General features: G+C 41.4%; 1 protein-coding gene across 1 annotated transcript in view; it reads left to right on the top strand.

Moving 5' to 3' along the window:
- The window catches only part of P2RY10 (P2Y receptor family member 10), a 37,114-nt gene extending 17,724 nt beyond the window's left edge, over positions 1 to 19,390 (top strand). Inside the window, exon 2 of the mRNA XM_082264637.1 lies at positions 18,362 to 19,390. Within this exon, the coding sequence (XP_082120763.1) occupies positions 18,391 to 19,356 (966 nt within the window). The 5' untranslated portion in view covers positions 18,362 to 18,390 and the 3' untranslated portion in view covers positions 19,357 to 19,390. The remainder of the gene's footprint in view (positions 1 to 18,361) is intronic.
- The last annotated feature ends 248 nt before the right edge of the window (positions 19,391 to 19,638 follow it).

Here is a 19,638-nt window from a genome sequence, read left to right as displayed (position 1 = left end):
AAGGGGACGGGGTGTACAGCAGGAGAGCAGTGTGTGTGCAGGGGAAAAGGGGCAGTGTGTACAGCAGGAGAGCAGTGTGTGTGCAGGGGAATAGGGGACAGAGTGTACAGCAGGGGAGCAGTGTGTGTTTGCAGGGGAAAATGGGACAGGGTGTACAGCAGGGGAGCAGTGTGTGTGTGCAGGGGAAAAGGGGGCAGAGTGTACAGCAGGAGAGCAGTGTGTGTGCAGGGGAAACGGGGGCAGGGTGTACAGCAGGAGAGCAGTGTGTGTCCAGGGGAAAAGGGGGCAAGGTGTACAGCAGGTTAGCAGTATGTGTACAGGGGAAAAGTGGCAGTGTGTACAGCAGGTGAGCAGTGTATGTGCAGGGGAAAGGGAGGCATGGTGTACAGCAGGAGAGCAGTGTGTGTGCATGGGGAAAAGGGGCAGTGTGTACAGTATGTGAGCAGTGTGTGTGCAGGGGAAAAGGGGGCAGTGTGTACAGCAGGTGAGCAGTGTATGTGCAGGGGAAAAGGGGACAGGTTGTACAGCAGGAGAGCAGTGTGTGCAGGAGAAAAGGGGGCATGGTGTACAGTAGTAGAGCAGTGTGTGTGCAGGGGAAAAGGGGGCAGGGTGTACAGCATGAGAGCAGTGTTTGTGCAGGGGAAAAGGGGGCAGGGTGCACAGCAGGAGAGCAGTGTGGGTGCAGGGGAAAAGGGGACAGGGTATACAGCAGGAGAGCAGTGTGTATGCAGGGGAAAAGGGGGCAGGGTGTTCAGCAGGAGAGCAGTGTGTGTGCAGGGGAAAAGGGGGCAGGGTGCACAGCAGGAGAGCAGTGTGTGTGCAGGGGAAAAGGGGGCAGGTTATACAGCAGGAGAGCAGTGTGTGTGCAGGGGAAAAGGGGGCAGGGTGTTCAGCAGGAGAGCAGTGTGTGTGCAGAGGAAAAGGGGGCAGGGTAATCAGCAGTTGAGCAGTGTGTGTCCAGGGGAAAAGGGGGCAGGGTGTACAGCAGTTGAGCAGTGTGTGTGCAGGGGAAAAGGGGCAGTGTGTACAGCAGATGAGCAGTGTATGTGCAGGGAAAAAGGCGGCAGGGCGTACAGCATGAGAGCAGTGTGTGTGCAGGGGAAAATGGGGCAGGGTGTACAGCAGGAGAGCAGCGTGTGTGAAAAGGGGACAGGGTGTACAGCAGGAAAGCTGTGTGTGTGCAGGGGAAAAGGGGGCAGTGTGTACAGCAGGTGAGCAATGTGTGTCCTGAGGAAAAGGGGCAGTGTGTACAACAGGTGAGCAGTGTGTGTGCAGTGGAAAAGAGGGCAGTGTGTACAGCAAGAGAGCAGTGTGTGTGCAGGGTAAAAGGGGACAGTGTGTACAGCAAGAGAGCAGTGTGTGCAGGGGAAAAGGGGGCAGGGTGTACAGCAGGTGAGCAGTGTATGTTCAGGGGAAAATCCGGCAGGGCGTACAACAGGAGAGCAGTGTGTGTGCAGGGGAAAAGGGGACGGGGTGTACAGCAGGTAAGCAGTGTGTGTCCAGGGGAAAAGGGGGCAGTGTGTACAGCAGGTGAGCAGTGTGTGTGCAGGGGAAAAGGGGGCAGTGTGCATAGCAGGTGAGCAGTCTATGTGCAGGGGAAAAGGGGACAGGTTGTACAACAGGAGAGCAGTGTGTGTGCAGGGGAAAAGGGGGCAGGGTGTACCGCAGTAGAGCAGTGTGTGTGCAGGGGAAAAGGGGGCATGGTGTACAGCATGAGAGCAGTGTGTGTGCAGGGGAAAAGGGGGCAGGGTGCACAGCAGGAGAGCAGTGTGGGTGCAGGGCAAAAGGGGACAGGGTATACAGCAGGAGAGCAGTGTGTGCGCAGGGGAAAAGAGGGCAGGGTGTTCAGCAAGAGAGCAGTGTGTGTGCAGGGGAAAAGGGGGCTGGGTGTACAGCAGGAGAGCAGTGTGTGTGCAGGGGAAAAGGGGGCAGGGTATACAGCAGGAGAGCAGTGTGTGTGCAGGGGAAAAGGGGGCAGGGTGTTCAGCAGGAGAGCAGTGCGTGTGCAGGGGAAAAGGGGGCAGGGTGTTCAGCAGTTGAGCAGTGTGTGTCCAGGGGAAAAGTGGGCAGGGTGTACAGCAGTTGAGCAGTTTGTGTGCAGGGGAAAAGGGGCAGTGTGTACAGCAGATGAGCAGTGTATGTGCAGGGGAAAAGGTGGCAGGGCGTACAGCAGGAGAGCAGTGTGTGTGAAAAGGGGGCAGGGTGTACAGCAGGTGAGCAATGTGTGTGCTGGGGAAAAGGGGCAGTGTGTACAACAGGTGAGCAGTGTGTGTGCAGGGGAAAAGGGGGCAGTGTGTACAGCAGGTGAGCAATGTGTGTGCTGGGGAAAAGCGGTAGTGTGTACAGCAGGTGAGCAGTGTGTGTGCAGAGGAAAAGGGGGCAGTGTGTACAGCAGGAAAGCAGTGTGTGTGCAGGGGAAAAGGGGGCAGTGTGTACAGCAGGAGAGCAGTGTGTGTGCAGGGGGAAAAGGGGGCAGGGTGTACAGCAGATGAGCAGTGTATGTGCAGGGGAAAAGGGGGCATTGTGTACAGCAGGTGACCTGATGTGTGCAGGGGAAAAGGAGGCAGTGAGTACAGCAGGTGACCAGTTGTGTGCAGGGGGAAAGGGGGCAGGGTGTACAGCAGGTGAACAGTGTGTGTGTGCAGGGGAAAAGAGGGCAGCATCACTCTTTGTTAGGAATCTGTCATTTGTGAAACTGACAGCATCCTTGACAACCAGTAAAACAAGAGGAGGGAGTAGTGGTGGCAAACAAGCTGTTCTGTTGCATAGTTCACAGAGATAGGCACGCTTAGAGCTAGTCTTAAAGCGGGGGTTCCACCCAAAAGTGGAAGCTCCACTTACCTGCTTCCTCTCCCCTGGATGCCAAATTTGGCACCTTTCAGGGGGGAGTGGGGAATAGGTGCCTGTTTTTGACAGGTACATGTCCCCACTTCCATGAGACTCCGCCGGGATGAGGTCCCTTGGAAGTTCAGGCCCCCCTCCTTTCTCCGCCGCCATGCCAGTTAAAAAGTGCAGTGCGCTTCGCGCATGCGCAGTAGCGAACCAGTTGTGAAGTTGAAAGGCTTCACTGCAGGTTTCCCTTAACACAAATGGCAGAGGCAGCACCCGAGAGCTGATCCGAAAATAGGCTGGGGTGCCGACATTGCAGGATCCCTGGACAGGTAAGTGTACTAATATTAATAGTCAGCAGCTATAGTATTTGCAGCTGCTGACTTTTAATTTTTTTATGGGGGGGGGGGCATAACTCCGCCTTAATTACCTCCAGTTTTTTTTAACAGGGGGCCTAATTCACTAAGAGTTTGGAGCAGAGCTGCTCACTTCTCCAGAAATAACTCCAGCCTAAACTCATTAGCATCCTAATTAGGTAAGTGGCTAGATTTAAACCTTCAACTAGGTGCTTCAGGGAATTCGGAGTTGGAGTTAACCAAGATTGAATTTGGGATTGGAGTTAACCAAATTCCCTTTGTGTTTTTCATAAAAGAAAATTTGTCTATTCTGAATCACTATTACATAGCAATGTCATCTATTATGGTTTATATTAATTTTAAGGTATAGTTATGTATCTTATGTTTTAACCTTGAGATTTAATAATAGCAGACTACACAGCTGTCTAATTAGCAATCTTCATTCTTTATTTATCTGAAACTTTCAGGCATGTCTGATTGTATTCAGCACTTTGGTGTAGTGGTCTATAGACAAAGTTTGCTAGGTCATGAGTTCAAGGCCCAACCCTGATAACACCCTGTGTGCTCACAGTTGTGTGTCATTATTTTTTTTGCCACATAGTAATACATTGGCTACTTCACCTAAAATTGCATGTCAATGGCCATGTATATTCAAGAAACAGACATGCATATGTGCAGGGTGCAATTATGCATTTGCCAAGTTTCAGTATTTATTTACAGTTGTCTAAAAGTTAAGGAGGTGATGGCACACTTGGGATTTGAACTCATGCTTGCAGTGTTTATAGACTGGAACACTAACCACTAAACCATTGAGCTGAGCATGATTACCCATGGAATATTTATTCCCATTTTTCAATAGTTAACCACTTCCTTACAGGGCAGTTACACCCCTTCCTGCCCAGGCCAATTTTCAGCTTTTTATGCTGTTGCATTTTGAATGACAATTGTGCAGTCATGCAACCCTGTACCTAACACAAATGTATGACATTATTTTCACACAAATATTGCTTTCTTTTGGTGGTATTTGATCACTGCAAGGTTTTTTGTTATTGGCAAAAAGAAGACCTAAATGTTTGACCCCTAAAAAAATGTGTTTGTGTTTATGTAATAAAATTTGGTAAATCAATATGTTTTTTTGTTGCACTGACGAGCATTGATGAGGCTGCGCTGGCAGGCACTAATGAGATACTAATATGCAGCACTGATGTACACTGATAGGCGGCACTGATATGCAGCATTGATGGGCATTGATAGGTGGCACTGATGGACAATGATTGGCACTGGTGGGCAGCACTGATAGATGGTAATGATGGGCAGCACTGATGAGGAGGGCAATAACAGGTTCCCTGAGCACTGATTGGCATCAATGGTGGCATGGGTGGGCATCCCTGGTGGCCATGGGTCAGCAATCCCTGGTGGCTCTAGTGGCATCCCCCAAGGGTCTGCACTGGTAATAAATGCTCTGATTACAAGCACAGACCCCCCCCCCTTCCCCACACACACACTTACTTTGCATATGAATGCCATTTCTTCACAGCTGAAAGTGGCCCTCACCATGATTAGCCAGTTGATTGTGACAACTTGCTGGAATGTGTGCAACCCAATTTGGTGTCATTTCTGGTCCAGGGCGAACGCCAATGTGCCATTTGCAATTTATTGTAAAGAGATTTTGCTTTATTTTAAAAATGGTGCACACAGACAACTAAAATGTATTGGAAATGTTTTACCTAGGCCAGTGATGGTAACCCTTAACCCTCTAGATGTTTTTGCCCTACATTTCCCATAATGCTCATGTACTCTGCAGTGTAGGTGAGCATCATGGGAAATGTTACAAAACACCTGTGTTGCCAAGGTTCATCATCACTGACCTAGGCCTTTTTTTTTTTTTTTTTATGGGGTGGGAGGGAGGGAAGGGAAAGAGGAAAAAGAAGGGAATTTCATGTATTAGCAAAAGAAGATGTCATATTGTACATTAAGTTGGAAAAGTATGAGACACTGAACAAAACTATGTATACTGTTTTTTGCAAATTCCTGAATAAAAAGTTGATATTTGAAAAAAAAATAAAAAGGTGAGTGAGCGCTGTAGCAATCTTTTATTTAATAATCATTTTTAGTGATTTTTTATTAAATGTTTTGGTTACATTCATCCACAGAGGCTGAATGGAAATTTTGTATTATTCCTTAATTTATATATATTTTTAGCTAAATATATACATACACACTTTAATTAATTCTTACAATTTAGCCCCCCCACACACTCCCCCTCCTCCCCCCCACACACACTCCTCCCCCCCCACACCCACACACACACTCCCCCCCACACCCACACACACACACACACGCACCCACACACACACACACACGCACCCACACACACACACTCCTCCCCCCCCACACACACACACACACACACACTCCTCCCCCACACACACACTCCTCCCCCCACACACACTCCTCCCCACACACACACTCCTCCCCCCACACACACACACTCCTCCCCCCCCACACACACACACACTCCTCCCCCCACACACACACACTCCTCCCCCCCCACACACACACTCCTCTCACCACACACACCCCCATACACACCCCATTCACCCCGCCATACACACCCACACACCCATACACACTTCGCTGGAGTAAAGGGAGAAACCCTACCCCTGTACACGGAGAAACCCTACCCATGTTCATACTGTACTGCCATTGCACACACAAAAAATACAAGAAATGGATTACATTCAATAGACACAAAAGATATTTGAATTACATCCAGACAGATATGAAGAAAAGAAAACAAAAAACCAGGAGCTGTGTACAAATGAATAAGCTTTATTGAACATGTATAAAACATCAGTAATCACTCAAGCAGGCATGAGAAATTTGAAATGTGAAATGTCCCCCCCCAAAACCCCCAAATCAAGTAATCTTTATTCAAATTACAGTGCAAAGATACAACATATGATGAATAGATAGAGCTTACAATATCCAACAGTCAAGCAAAATAAGTTGTAGACACCTTAATATTAAGCATAAAACATACCCAACATACTTTTATGGTTATTGTTTGCATGAGCCTGCCTTTCCATTTAAATACCATCAAATCAGTAGAACATACAGCTACACAGAGGCATGAAAATAAAAAAAACACATGTATAGAGTACATAAAGACACACTTTGCAAAAATTATACAAAACATTTAGAGCATGAAAAGTATTCATACAACAAAATTCACTTACTGCAATATGGGTCCTTAGGCATGTCAGCAAACCCCCCCCCACCCCCACCCCCACAAGCAAATTTGGACATATAGACATGTGGCCCTGCTGCCAGAGGCCAAATGAGCTGCTCTTAAACATCCCTTTATATAACCTTGGTAAACTACACCCACCCAGTATAGGAAATGCTCAGCAAAGTAATTAATTGGGTCTGTTGGTTCTTAAACCAAAATAACCAGTTCACTAATGAATGAGTGTTTGGCTGTCTATACATGATAAAATTTTCTTAAAATTTTCTGTCCAATTTTCTTGAAATTTACCTTCAAGTATGTAGTACGAAGGCCTGCACTAATTAGATACAAGTGAATGTGTTCTTTAGCTTTGACCTCACATTATGTGGTTTGTGGTAGATCTAACAGAAAATTGTACAACAAAAGCATATGCAAAAACCAATATGTTATTGTTACTTTCTATATTTAACCAACCCAAAAATATATTAATTTCACACATATACAATGTTTTCTTTTTTGGGGAGAAGCCATATTACTGTTGCTTTTCATATATATATATATATATATATATATATATATATATACATGTACACATAGGCAAATCAATAAAAAAACATATATATATATATGTATATATATATATATATATATATATATATATATATACATGTAATAATTTTTTTGGCATCTATATATATATATATATGTGTGTGTGTGTGTGTATATATATATATATATATATATATATATATATATACACACACACATATATATATATATATATATATATATATATATATATATATATATATATATATATATATATATATATAGATATATAGATATATACATATATATATATATATATATATATATAGTTTTTTTTGTGATTCATATATATATATATATAGACATACATAGATATGTGCATTTCTTTCATTAGCAACGGAATAGCGCCGTTTTACAGTTAATTTGCGGCACTATTTGCCACAAATTCACTATAACTCCCACTAACGTTTTCAAAAATGTGATTTTTAGCCTACTTTCTGGTATGGAACATGCGCACATGGGCTATCTGCAAGAAATAGACTCTGGAGCTATTTTTGCGTTTTACACTTTTATTGAAATCTTTTTTTCTACTTAACTTATTCACACAGTTTAAAAGCAGTTTAGCTCAAAATCATATAACACATCTTTCTCACGCATTTTTTTTATTTTTTTTCTGCCATATTTTGTGTTTTTGAACAAAACAGTCCACCTTTTAGCTGGACTGTTTTTAAGTCCAGTCCTGACGTTATTTGATCTTAGTGAATTTGACACTGCTCATAACGTTTCTAATGGAGTTATAGTGAATTGCATTTGCACCTAAAAATAGTCAAAATTGAGGTAAAATAGAACTAGATCAGCGTTGGAGGTACAGTGAATTAGGCCCTTAATGTGGCCATAGCACTACTTTGTAAAAGCTGTATTTTGTATTGTTCGCTATAGTAACCATTAGAAGTCTTTTGCTGTTAACAAAAATATAAATGCTAACATTTCAGTTAGTGTATGTAATAACATTTTGCTACATAATGATAGTTCATTCTTTTATTTTATACAATCTGTTATCCATACATATATTTTTGGCACCAGGCTAAATTAAGCATAACCTCTTCTATAGTGATCCTATCTTATCACGCAATGAACGTTGGTTGACAGTTGACAGTTAGTACGCAAGAGCCACATTTATGGTAACACTTGAGAGTCAGAAGACGTAGGATGTGCAATTGACAACACAGAGTGAAATTCCCCTGTTATGTTACAAATAAACTCAACCAGACAAGACAGCTTTTGAGTTTAAGATGTTTAGTATAACCACAAGCAAAGTCTGATAACGAATTTGCAAAAATATTTTGACTTAACTACAAAATTAGGCTGAAAAAGATATGTTCATCTAGCTTAAAAACAAAAAACAAAAACAAAAAAAACCTTGCATCACCAGAACTCCAAATTCTCAGATCATGCAAAGGAAAGGAAAATACTTCTCTAACAGGGAAAAAAAATATTTCCTGATTGCCAAATGGCATTGGATTGCATAACTCCCTAAATCAATATTATTCAGTGTTATCTCCCAAGACCACACTCCAAGAGCTCTCTACGATTAGGCCCCACATGGGTGAAACATGTTAGAAGGGTTTTCCTAATGAGTGGAGAGCCAGCTGAAGATTCAGTGTGATAATTTGCAAAATTATATTTTTTTTCTCTGTTTTGTTAGAATTTTGTAATTTTGTGTATATGTATTTGTGTTTGTATGTACAGTATACCCTTTAAAAAAAAAAAAACAGAAGGGGAAGCAGTGGCAAGGGCTGTTGATAGAAAGTAAACATTTCTTAGATTTTAATTCAGGTTGCTTAAAATCTTTCCCTTTTTTTAAATTGAAATTTTATCTTATGTTATTTACATATAGCAGATAGTATTCTGCCTTCGTCCCGGTTCACACTATAGTGATGACAGACATCACATGTGATTCGGAGCGCACTGCTCTGAAAATCACATGTGATGTCTGTGCCATGCGAATTCAGCCATACAGATTATATGGCTGAATTTGCATCGGATTCGGACACAACACGCGCTGGACCCTTTTTTGGGTCAGCAGCAGAATTGAATCGCATGGTGGTTCAAACCAATGTGATCCGATTCATGGCTGAACTGACAGTTTGCAATGCGATATGCAAACTGATCTGGGGGTGTCGTTAACTTTGTATTGACACGCCCAGCGATTCGTATATGGCAGTGTGAACTGCCTGCGATTTGAATGCGATGCGGAAACCCGCAGTGAATTTGCAGGGTTCCTGCATCGCATATATGTGAACCAGCACTTCAATTGGTACATTCCTGCTTCAGTTTTTGCAAAAAGCCTGTGACAGAAGGGGAAGGCTGTAAAATGGCTGTCAAATGTTATACTTTATGTGTATAGGGCTGTATGATACCTAATTACATCCTTGGCCCTGGGCACTTCAATGTAATTTGTCTAATAGGTTTATTTTCTGGGATCATCAGCGCCATCTAGTTGTCTGGTCACGTAGTCCCTCCATCAAACTTTGTTTTCTGCGGGACTTACTTTGTCCTCTAGAACAGTGATCCTCAACCCTGGTCCTCAGGGCCCACTAACAGGCCAGGTTTGCAAGATAACTGAAATACATCCCAGGTGATATCATTTGCTGCTCAGTGATTGGAGTATTCTAGTCTGCATGTCCCCGAGGTAATACTTAAAATCTGGCCTGTTAGTGGGCCCTGAGGACCGGAGTTGAGGACCACTGCTCTAGAACAACTGATATTATGTTTGTTGTAAGACAGCTGGGCAGCATTATTTTTAATTATTATTATTATTTATTTATGTAATACAATATTCTGCTCTTATACGAATTAATACATATAAAAAGAAGGGTATTCTTAATAATAAGGTAAATAAAATGTTGCGCTGGTTGTAGCCCAAACATTTTACACGTCATCAAAAACACAACCCAATATTTAACATTTTTCACCATGTAGAGACAGATGGGGTGGCCAGTGGTTGCTTAATTCTTTCCTCTTTATTTGGAACTGTTTCAAAGCCAGAAAGGCCTTGTGTAATGTGTAAAATCTCTTTGGTTCACAGAACATTAAAAGTTACAAGTGTTTAGAATGGAAACCACCAACCACAAAAGGCTAAGTTTGTGAGAAGGTAAATGTTAAATCATGTTTGCACTAATCAGCTGATTTATGTTATGCAACTTTTATTTTCTTTACCAAAGGTGTACCTAGCATATTTGGCAGCCGGAGCATATCATTTGTTTAACACTAACCCATATACATCAAAATTATTTTCAGTAATAATCATGAAATTAATCATTATGCATGCTGGGGGTGGGGGCAGAATTAGCTGTATGTATGGATGCAACTTTATGCAGAGATACCGAACTAAGCAAATCAATTTGCCTGAAGTTCAGGAGCATAGTGTTCCTTCCGCATAGTTGCCAACCTAAAATAGTAAATAGTTAGGAGAACACAATTAATAGACAAGAAGAAAAATGCAACGCACAATGCAAGCACCTGTGGCCAATAAAGTGGGTGTCACTTCACTGTGGGTGGCTTGTAGTGTGGGAATAAAATAAGCCCCAGCATTGTTGCCACTAATAGCAACCCCCAACATTGGTATTATTGGAAGCAATAGTAACCCTCAGTGATGGTTTAAGCACCTCCACATTAGTGGCAGGCTGTAAAAGTAACCAAACCATAACCGTTGGTCAACGGCTGCCTCTAAACGTAACACTCCCAAGCATTGATGGTCAGTAACTGGCTAAAACAAAAATAACCCCCCCAGCATTGGTGGTCAGCCACTGGGTATAAACACAAACCCCCAAGCATTGGTATCATCATTGCCAGCAACAATAACCCCTTAGCACTGGTGTAAGGACCTCCATTGGTAGTCAGTATCAAACTTTAAAAGTAACCAATCCAGCATTGGTGGTCAGTGGCTGGCAGTAAACATAACCACCCAAACATTGGTGATCAGTGACTGGCTAAAGCAATAACCCTACCCCCCAGCAATGGGGTTCAGTGGCTGGTTGTAAGATAACCTCCCCTAGCACTGGTGGTCAGTGGCTGCCTGTAAAAATAACCACTCCAGCATTGGTGGTTAATATCTAGTTATAAAAAAAACCTCCCGGCATTGGTGGTCAGTGGCTGGCTGGACCGATTGACCAATAATAATATATATGTATTTTATTAAATAATAATAATAATTCTCAGTATAGCATAATATAGCATTACGATTCATATGTGCTTAATACAGAATATCCAACTATATATAACAAAAAATTATGAAGCTGAGTGTAAACCAATACTTCACATGAAGAAGATCTTTACAAGGGGTGACAGGTGATGAGACTGCCGTCCAGCAAGATCAATTGATGTTGTATTCAGTTGTTCATAATGTTAACATTCATATTGCTCGACATGTTTTGCCATGATTAGCTTCGTCTGGAGCATTTATAGTAAAGTATTCTGTATACTGCTGTAAATAGAAAAAAACGCAATAGCGACACATGTAACTAACGAGGAGGGTATCATGGATCACAGAGGGAGTGAATGGAGCATATAAGCAAATAGACAGTAAGCCATTAAAGCTGTAACAACCAAAAGTTGGTGAATGCCTGGCTGACATCAGAAAATGATAGTAAGCATGGATAATATAGCTCAGATACAGCCTATACATCCATAAAGGTGGGTACATCCACAAGCTCCTGTGTGAGTAACCAGATATCCCTCCCCGGATGGGGAACCGCTGCCAATATATTCTGTATCAAGCACATATGAATCATAATGCTATATTAATGTATGTGGGCCTTGTTTAAGGCTAATATTTAGATTTTATTGTACTCTCAGGTTTTTATCAAATATCCATCAATAAAAATTGATTTTACTATTTCTGTGTGCCAAAAAATCCTTGCCTCCCAATCCTTCTATATTTAAGTCAATTAAGGATTTGGCACCACTAGTATATATTTTTTATATGCTCAGACTGCTGCTGTCTGAATGCATATTTCTTTCAATATTTCAAAATATCAATTAGACTGTTGTGCTCAACCAAAACTCAGAATAAACAATTACGGTAAATTAGATGTAAACCCTTTTTAAAATATTTTGTTACATATTAGCACTGCTTAACTCCTGTGTCCTTTTCCTTTCTACGTGCATGTACGCTTGCAACTGCTGCATGCCATTTTCAGGGTGGGTTTCCTAAGAATGACAACAGTAAATCATACCTGTGCAATGTGCAACCATTAGTAGCATGTGTGACTGGGTGGCAAATTAGGAGCACAACTGGGAGAGAGAGAGACGGAGCATTGATTGTAAAATACAGACCAGTTACATTTGGCTGACCTATATAGTGTATTCATATATACACTCACTGCCAACTTTATTGGGTACACCTTGCTAGTACCTGGGTTGGACCCCCTTTTGACTTCAGAAATGCCTTAGTTATTTGTGGCATAGATTCAACAAGGTGTTAAAAACATTCCTCAGAGATTTTGCTCCATAAGGACATGATAGCATCATGTAGTTGGTGCAGATTTGTCGGCTGCACACCCATGATGCCAATCTCCCATTCCACCACATCCCAAAGGTGCTCTATTGGATTGAGATCTGGTGACTGTGGAGGCCATTGGAGTACAGTGGCCTCATTGTCATGTTCAAGAAACCAGTGGTGAGATGATGTGAGCTTTGTGACATGGTGCATTATCCTGCTGGAAGGAGCCATCAGAAGATGGGTACACTGATGTCACAAAGGGATGGACATGGTCAGCAACAATACTCAGGTAGGCTGTGGCATTTAAACGATGCTCAATTGGTACTAAGGGTCCGAAGGTGTGCCAAGAAAATATCTCTCACACCATTACACGTCTACCACCAGCCTGAACCGTTGATAAAAGGCAGGATGGATCCATGCTTTCATGTTCTTTATGCCTATTTCTGACCCTACTATCTGAATTTCGCAGCTGAAATCGAGACTCATCAGACCAGGCAAAGTTTTTCCAATCTTCTTTTGTCCAATTTTGGCGAACCTGTGTGAATTGTAGCCTCAGTTTCCTGTTCTTAGCTGACAGGAATGGCACCTAGTGTGATCTTCTGCGGCTGTAGCCCATTTGCTTCAAGGTTCGATGTATTCTGCATACCTTGGTTGTGATGAGTGGTTATTTGAGTTACTGTTGCCTTTCTATTATCTCCAACCAGTCTGCCCATTCTCCTATGACCTCTGACATCAACAAGGCATTTTTCCCCACACAACTGCCAGTCACTGAATATTTTCTCTTTTTCCCACCATTCTCTGTAAACCCTAGAGATGGTTGTGCGTAAAAAATCCTAGTAGATCAGCAGTGTTTGAAACACTCCGACCAGCCCGTCTGGCACCCACACCATGCCATGTGCAAAGTCACTTAAATCCCCATTCTTCCCCATTCTGATGCTTGGTTTGAACATCAGCAATCGTCTAGATGCCTAAATGCATTGAGTTGCTGCCATGTGATTTGCTGATTAGCAATTTGTGTTACTAATAATTTGAACAGGTGTACCTTTATAAAGGGGACCGTGAGTGTATATACTGTATATATATATATATATATATATATATATATATATATACATACAGTTAGGTCCATATGTATTTGGACACAGGCACAATTTTAGTTTTTTTCAAGTTTTTAACCAAAACATATTCAGGCTATAGTTATATAATGGATATGGGCTGAAAGTGCATACTCTCAGGTTTAAGGGAGGAAGGGTTTAGGAAGGGTTTAGGAATTACAGCTCTTAAGAATAGCAATCCCCCCTTTTTCAAGGGATCAAAAGTAATTGGACAGTTGAATCAAAAGCTGTTTCATGGCCAGGTGTGGGCCACCTCTTTCGGTATTTCTTTATCAATTAGGCAGGTAAAAGGTCTAGTGTTTATTCTAAGTGTAGTATTTGCATTTGGAATCTATTGCTGTGAACCTACATCATGCGTTCAAAGGAGCTGTCCATGCAAGTGAAAGAGGCCATTGTAAAATGACCAGAGAAAATAGATATATTTCACTACATGTAATGGGGTGGATTTACTAAAGGCACATACAGTGCCTTGTGAAAGTATTTGGCCCCCTTGAACTTTGCAACCTTTTGCCACATTTCAGGCTTCAAACATAAAGATATAAAACTGTAATTTTTTGTGAAGAATCAACAAGTGGGACACAATCATGAAGTGAAACAAAATTTATTGGATATTTCAAACTTTTTTAACAAATAAAAAACTGAAAAATTGGGCGTGCAAAATTATTCAGCCCCCTTAAGTTAATACTTTGTAGCACCACCTTTTGCTGCGATTACAGCTGTAAGTCGCTTGGGGTATGTCTCTATCAGTTTTGCACATCGAGAGACTGAAATTTTTGCCCATTCCTCCTTGCAAAATGGCTCGAGCTCAGTGAGGTTGGATGGAGAGCGTTTGTGAACAGCAGTTTTCAGTTCTTTCCACAGATTCTCGATTGGATTCAGGTCTGGACTTTGACTTGGCCATTCTAACACCTGGATATATTTATTTGGGAACCATTCCATTGTAGATTTTGCTTTATGTTTTGGATCATTGTCTTGTTGGAAGACAAATCTCCGTCCCAGTCTCAGGTCTTTTGCAGACTCCATCAGGTTTTCTTCCAGAATGGTCCTGTATTTGGCTCCATCCATCTTCCCATCAATTTTAACCATCTTCCCTGTCCCTGCTGAAGAAAAGCAGGTCCAAACCATGACGCTGCCACCACCATGTTTGACAGTGGGGATGGTGTGTTCAGAGTGATGAGCTGTGTTGCTTTTACGCCAAACATAAAGTTTCGCATTGTTGCCAAAAAGTTCGATTTTGGTTTCATCTGACCAGAGCACCTTCTTCCACATGTTTGGTGTGTCTCCCAGGTGGCTTGTGGCAAACTTTAAACAACACTTTTTATGGATATCTTTAAGAAATGGCTTTCTTTTTGCCACTCTTCCATAAAGGCCAGATTTGTGCAGTATACGACTGAGTGTTGTCCTATGGACAGAGTCTCCCACCTCAGCTGTAGATCTCTGCAGTTCATCCAGAGTGATCATGGGCCTCTTGGCTGCATCTCTGATCAGTCTTTTCCTTGTATGAGCTGAAAGTTTAGAGGGACGGCCAGGTCTTCGTAGATTTGCAGTGGTCTGATACTCCTTCCATTTCAATATTATCGCTTGCACAGTGCTCCTTGGGATGTTTAAAGCTTTGGAAATATTTTTGTATCCAAATACAGCTTTAAACTTCTCCACAACAGTATCTTGGACCTGCCTGGTGTGTTCTTTGTTCTTCATGATACTCTCTGCGCTTTAAGTGGACTAGGACTATTGCAGGTGCAGGTGCATTTATACAGAGACTTGATTACACACAGGTGGATTCTATTTATCATCATTAGTCATTTAGATCAATATTGGATCATTCAGAGATTCTCACTGAACTTCTGGAGAGAGTTTGCTGCACTGAAAGTAAAGGGGCTGAATAATTTTGCACGCCCAATTTTTCAGTTTTTTATTTGTTAACAAAGTTTGAAATATCCAATAAATTTTGTTACACTTCATGATTGTGTCCAACTTGTTGTTGATTCTTCACAAAAAATTACAGTTTTATATCTTTACGTTTGAAGCCTGAAATGTGGCAAAAGGTCGCAAAGTTCAAGGGGGCTGAATACTTTCGCAAGGCTCTGTAGACTGAGAACTTTGCAAGTGCAGTTACTTCAGGGCCTAATAAGAGAGAGGAAACTCTGCTGACTTCCACCGTCCAATCATGTGCAAGAAGAATGCATTTTTTGTATTTTCCTTGCATGTGATTGGATATTCTTTATAAAGTGAAGCTTTACCTCATGTACTAAGCACTAGAGCAACTTGCAGATTGCTCAGTCTTTGTGCCTAAATATAAGCATAACTTTTTTTTTCATTTTGGCTAGAGTAAGGGAGGGTTATAACCTCTGTCACTTTTGTTTTTTTTTTGTTTTTTGCCATCTGTGTCCCATAGGAAGATTTCCCCTCTATTATTTTTCTGGGGACAACCCAAAACCTAGGGTTTTCTTTTACTTTCAGTGATAAAGGTAAACAGGACAAATATAGAGAGGGTGAATCTACCTATTGGGCTATATAGTAAACTGAGGAGAAAAATGTATTTGACATAGTTGCTTTATCCTTGTCACTAGTAAACATCTACCCCTGATTATCATTTACAGTGCCTTGCGAAAGTATTCAGCCCCCTTGAACTTTGCGACCTTTTGCCACATTTCAGGCTTCAAACATAAAGATATAAAACTGTAATTTTTTGAGAAGAATCAACAACAAGTGGGACACAATCATGAAGTGGAACAACTTTTTTGGATATTTCAAACTTTGTTAACAAATAAAAAACTGAAAAATTTGGCGTGGAAAATGATTCAGCCCCTTTACTTTCAGTGCAGCAAACTCTCTCCAGAAGTTCAGTGAGGATCTCTGAATGATCCAATGTTGACCTAAATGACTAATGATGATAAATAGAATCCACCTGTGTGTAATCAAGCCTCCGTATAACTGCACCTGCACTGTGATAGTCTCAGAGGTCCGTTTAAAGCATAGAGAGCATCATGAAGAACAAGGAACACACCAGGAGGTCCGAGATACTGTTGTGGAGAAGTTTAAAGCCGGATTTGGATACAAAAAGATTTCCCAAGCTTTAAACATCCCAAGGAGCACTGTGCAAGCGATAATATTGAAATGGAAGGAGTATCAGACCACTGCAAATCTACGAAGACCTGGCCGTCCCTCTAAACTTTCAGCTCATACAAGGAGAAGACTGATCAGAGATGCAGCCAAGAGGCCCATGATCACTCTGGATGAACTGCAGAAAACTAAAGCTGAGGTGGGAAACTCTGTCCATAGGACAACAATCAGTCGTATACTGCACAAATCTGGCCTTTATGGAAGAGTGGCAAGAAGAGCACCATTTCTTAAAGATATCCATAAAAAGTGTTGTTTAAAGTTTGCCACAAGCCACCTGGGAGACACACCAAACATGTGGAAGAAGGTGCTCTGGTCAGATGAAACCAAAATCGAACTTTTTGGCAACAATGCAAAACGTTATGTTTGGCGTAAAAGCAACACAGTTCATCACCCTGAACACACCATCCCCACTGTCAAACATGGTGGTGGCAGCATCATGGTTTGGGCCTGCTTTTCTTCAGCAGGGACAGGGAAGATGGTTAAAATTGATGGGAAGATGGATGGAGCCAAATACAGGACCATTCTGGAAGAAAACCTGATGGAGTCTGCAAAAGACCTGAGACTGGGACGGAGATTTGTCTTCCAACAAGACAATGATCCAAAACATAAAGCAAAATCTACAATGGAATGGTTCACAAATAAACATATCCAGGTGTTAGAATGGCCAAGTCAAAGTCCAGACCTGAATCCAATCGAGAATCTGTGGAAAGAACTGAAAACTGCTGTTCACAAACGCTCTCCATCCAACCTCACTGAGCTCAAGCTGTTTTGCAAGGAGGAATGGGCAAAAATTTCAGTCTCTCAATGTTAAAAACTGATAGAGACATACCCCAAGTGACTTACAGCTGTAATCGCAGCAAAAGGTGGCGCTACAAAGTATTAACTTAAGGGGGCTGAATAATTTTGCACGCCCAATTTTTCAGTTTTTTATTTGTTAAAAAAGTTTGAAATATCCAATAAGTTTCGTTCCACTTCATGATTGTGTCCCACTTGTTGTTGATTCTTCAAAAAAAAATTACAGTTTTATATCTTTATGTTTGAAGCCTGAAATGTGGCAAAAGGTCGTAAAGTTCAATGGGGCCGAATACTTTCGCAAAGCACTGTAATAGGCCGATATGTTCTGACTTTGCCTTTTTACTATTAATATATTTTTTAAAAATGTGGGATTCTTTTTACCCTCCTCCACTAGGCATCTCTTGTCTCTTTTCGCTGCCCTGATCATGCTCTTACATTTCTTATTGCATTCCTTGTTTTGTTGGAATGCTGACAATGTCCCCTCAGCCTTATATTTATTAAGGACAGTTTTTTCTCTTTATTATGCGTTGTTATGCTAAAATTTAGCCTCCCAAGTTTACCCTTAGTTCTTTTATATTTGTTGCCTATTGGAATACACTGGCTAATGACATTATTTAGGATTTTCTTAAAGCACTTCCACTTTTCTTCTATGTTCTTTGATTCTAGAATATCCTCCCATTTAATGTCACATGTCAGGATGTGCACCTCAACATTTCATGAGGGATTTAAGGCAAAACGTAGATTTTTCAAGGTACTGCTTAACCACAGTAATTCTTACTATAGACTTCCTGTAAGACTTTATAAGTAAAAACCACAGCTGTTGATATTGAATCTAACAGAGTAATCTTGTTCATTCACACAGAACGTTGGGAGATCTTCTAGAACAATAAAATGTCCAGTGGAAACTTTTCAAACTGCCGCAGCCCCCCAGATTTCCAGCATACCCTATATGCTGTCACTTATATTGCCATCTTCATACCTGGCCTGCTCTCTAACAGTGTTGCTCTATGGGTTCTCCGAAGCTTTATCAACAAGAAGAACAAGGCCATTATCTTCATGATCAATTTGGCAACTGCTGACCTTGCCCATGTCTTGTCGTTGCCTCTAAGGATCTATTACTACATAAATCACTCATGGCCATTTAAACAATTTGCCTGCTTGTTGTGCTTTTATCTTAAGTACCTGAACATGTACGCAAGTATTATCTTTTTAACACTTATCAGCGTCCAGAGGTATGTCTTCACCGCAAATCCTTTCAAAGCCAAAGACTGGAAAAGAAGGTACGATGTTGGAATCAGCATATGCGTATGGATAGTGGTTGGTACTACATGCCTGGCATTTCCTATATACAGAAGCTCTGGAGGAAAAAACTCAACCACCAGTTGTTTTGCTGACCTAGGTAATAATCAGATTAACATGGTTGCCATGTCTGGCATGCTGATTTTTGCAGAACTGTTAGGATTTATAATTCCTATGACTGTCATTACTTACAGCTCTCTAAAAACAAGGACAAAACTAAAACTGAATTCCCTACATTGTGCAAACAAGAAAGAAAAGAGCAAAGCTCTTCGACTGGTAATAACATGCGCTTGTGTGTTTTTTATTTGTTTTGCACCATACCACATCAGTTTCTTCTTCTATGTATTGGTCAGTGCAAATGCTATCCAAAACTGCACAGCGCAAAAAATCATCCTGACTTTTCATCCCATTTCTATTAGCCTAGCAAGTATTAATTGTTGCCTAAACCCAATTCTGTATTACTTTATAGCATCAGAGTTCCAGAGTGAGATAGCTAGACGTGGGTCTTCCATGATCCGTGGCCGTCTCATGAGCAGAGAAAGTGGTTCTTCTTTCTGACGCTTCCGATATGGGGTTAATACTTTTTATTTATTGTCATTTTTACTTCAAGGATGGCCTTGATTGTATTGCTTGATTATTTCTCAAAATGCTTACAAGTCATTAAAGGCCCATTCAACCTTTAACGCTTGTGTCACAGAATAATGCACTTTGCGTTAAGGCAGCCTATTCAAATTAAATGGGCCACCAATGCACCACAAACATAATTAAAAATGGACATGACATTTTTTTCAACACTGCAGTATATGTTCATTGCTTGCTACTCTATTAGTGTGTTGCAGT

Source organism: Pelophylax lessonae (genome assembly GCF_965119305.1).
Source record: "Pelophylax lessonae genome assembly, chromosome: 7".
NCBI lineage: Eukaryota > Metazoa > Chordata > Amphibia > Anura > Ranidae > Pelophylax > Pelophylax lessonae.
This window is presented reverse-complemented; position numbering and strand designations above follow the sequence as displayed.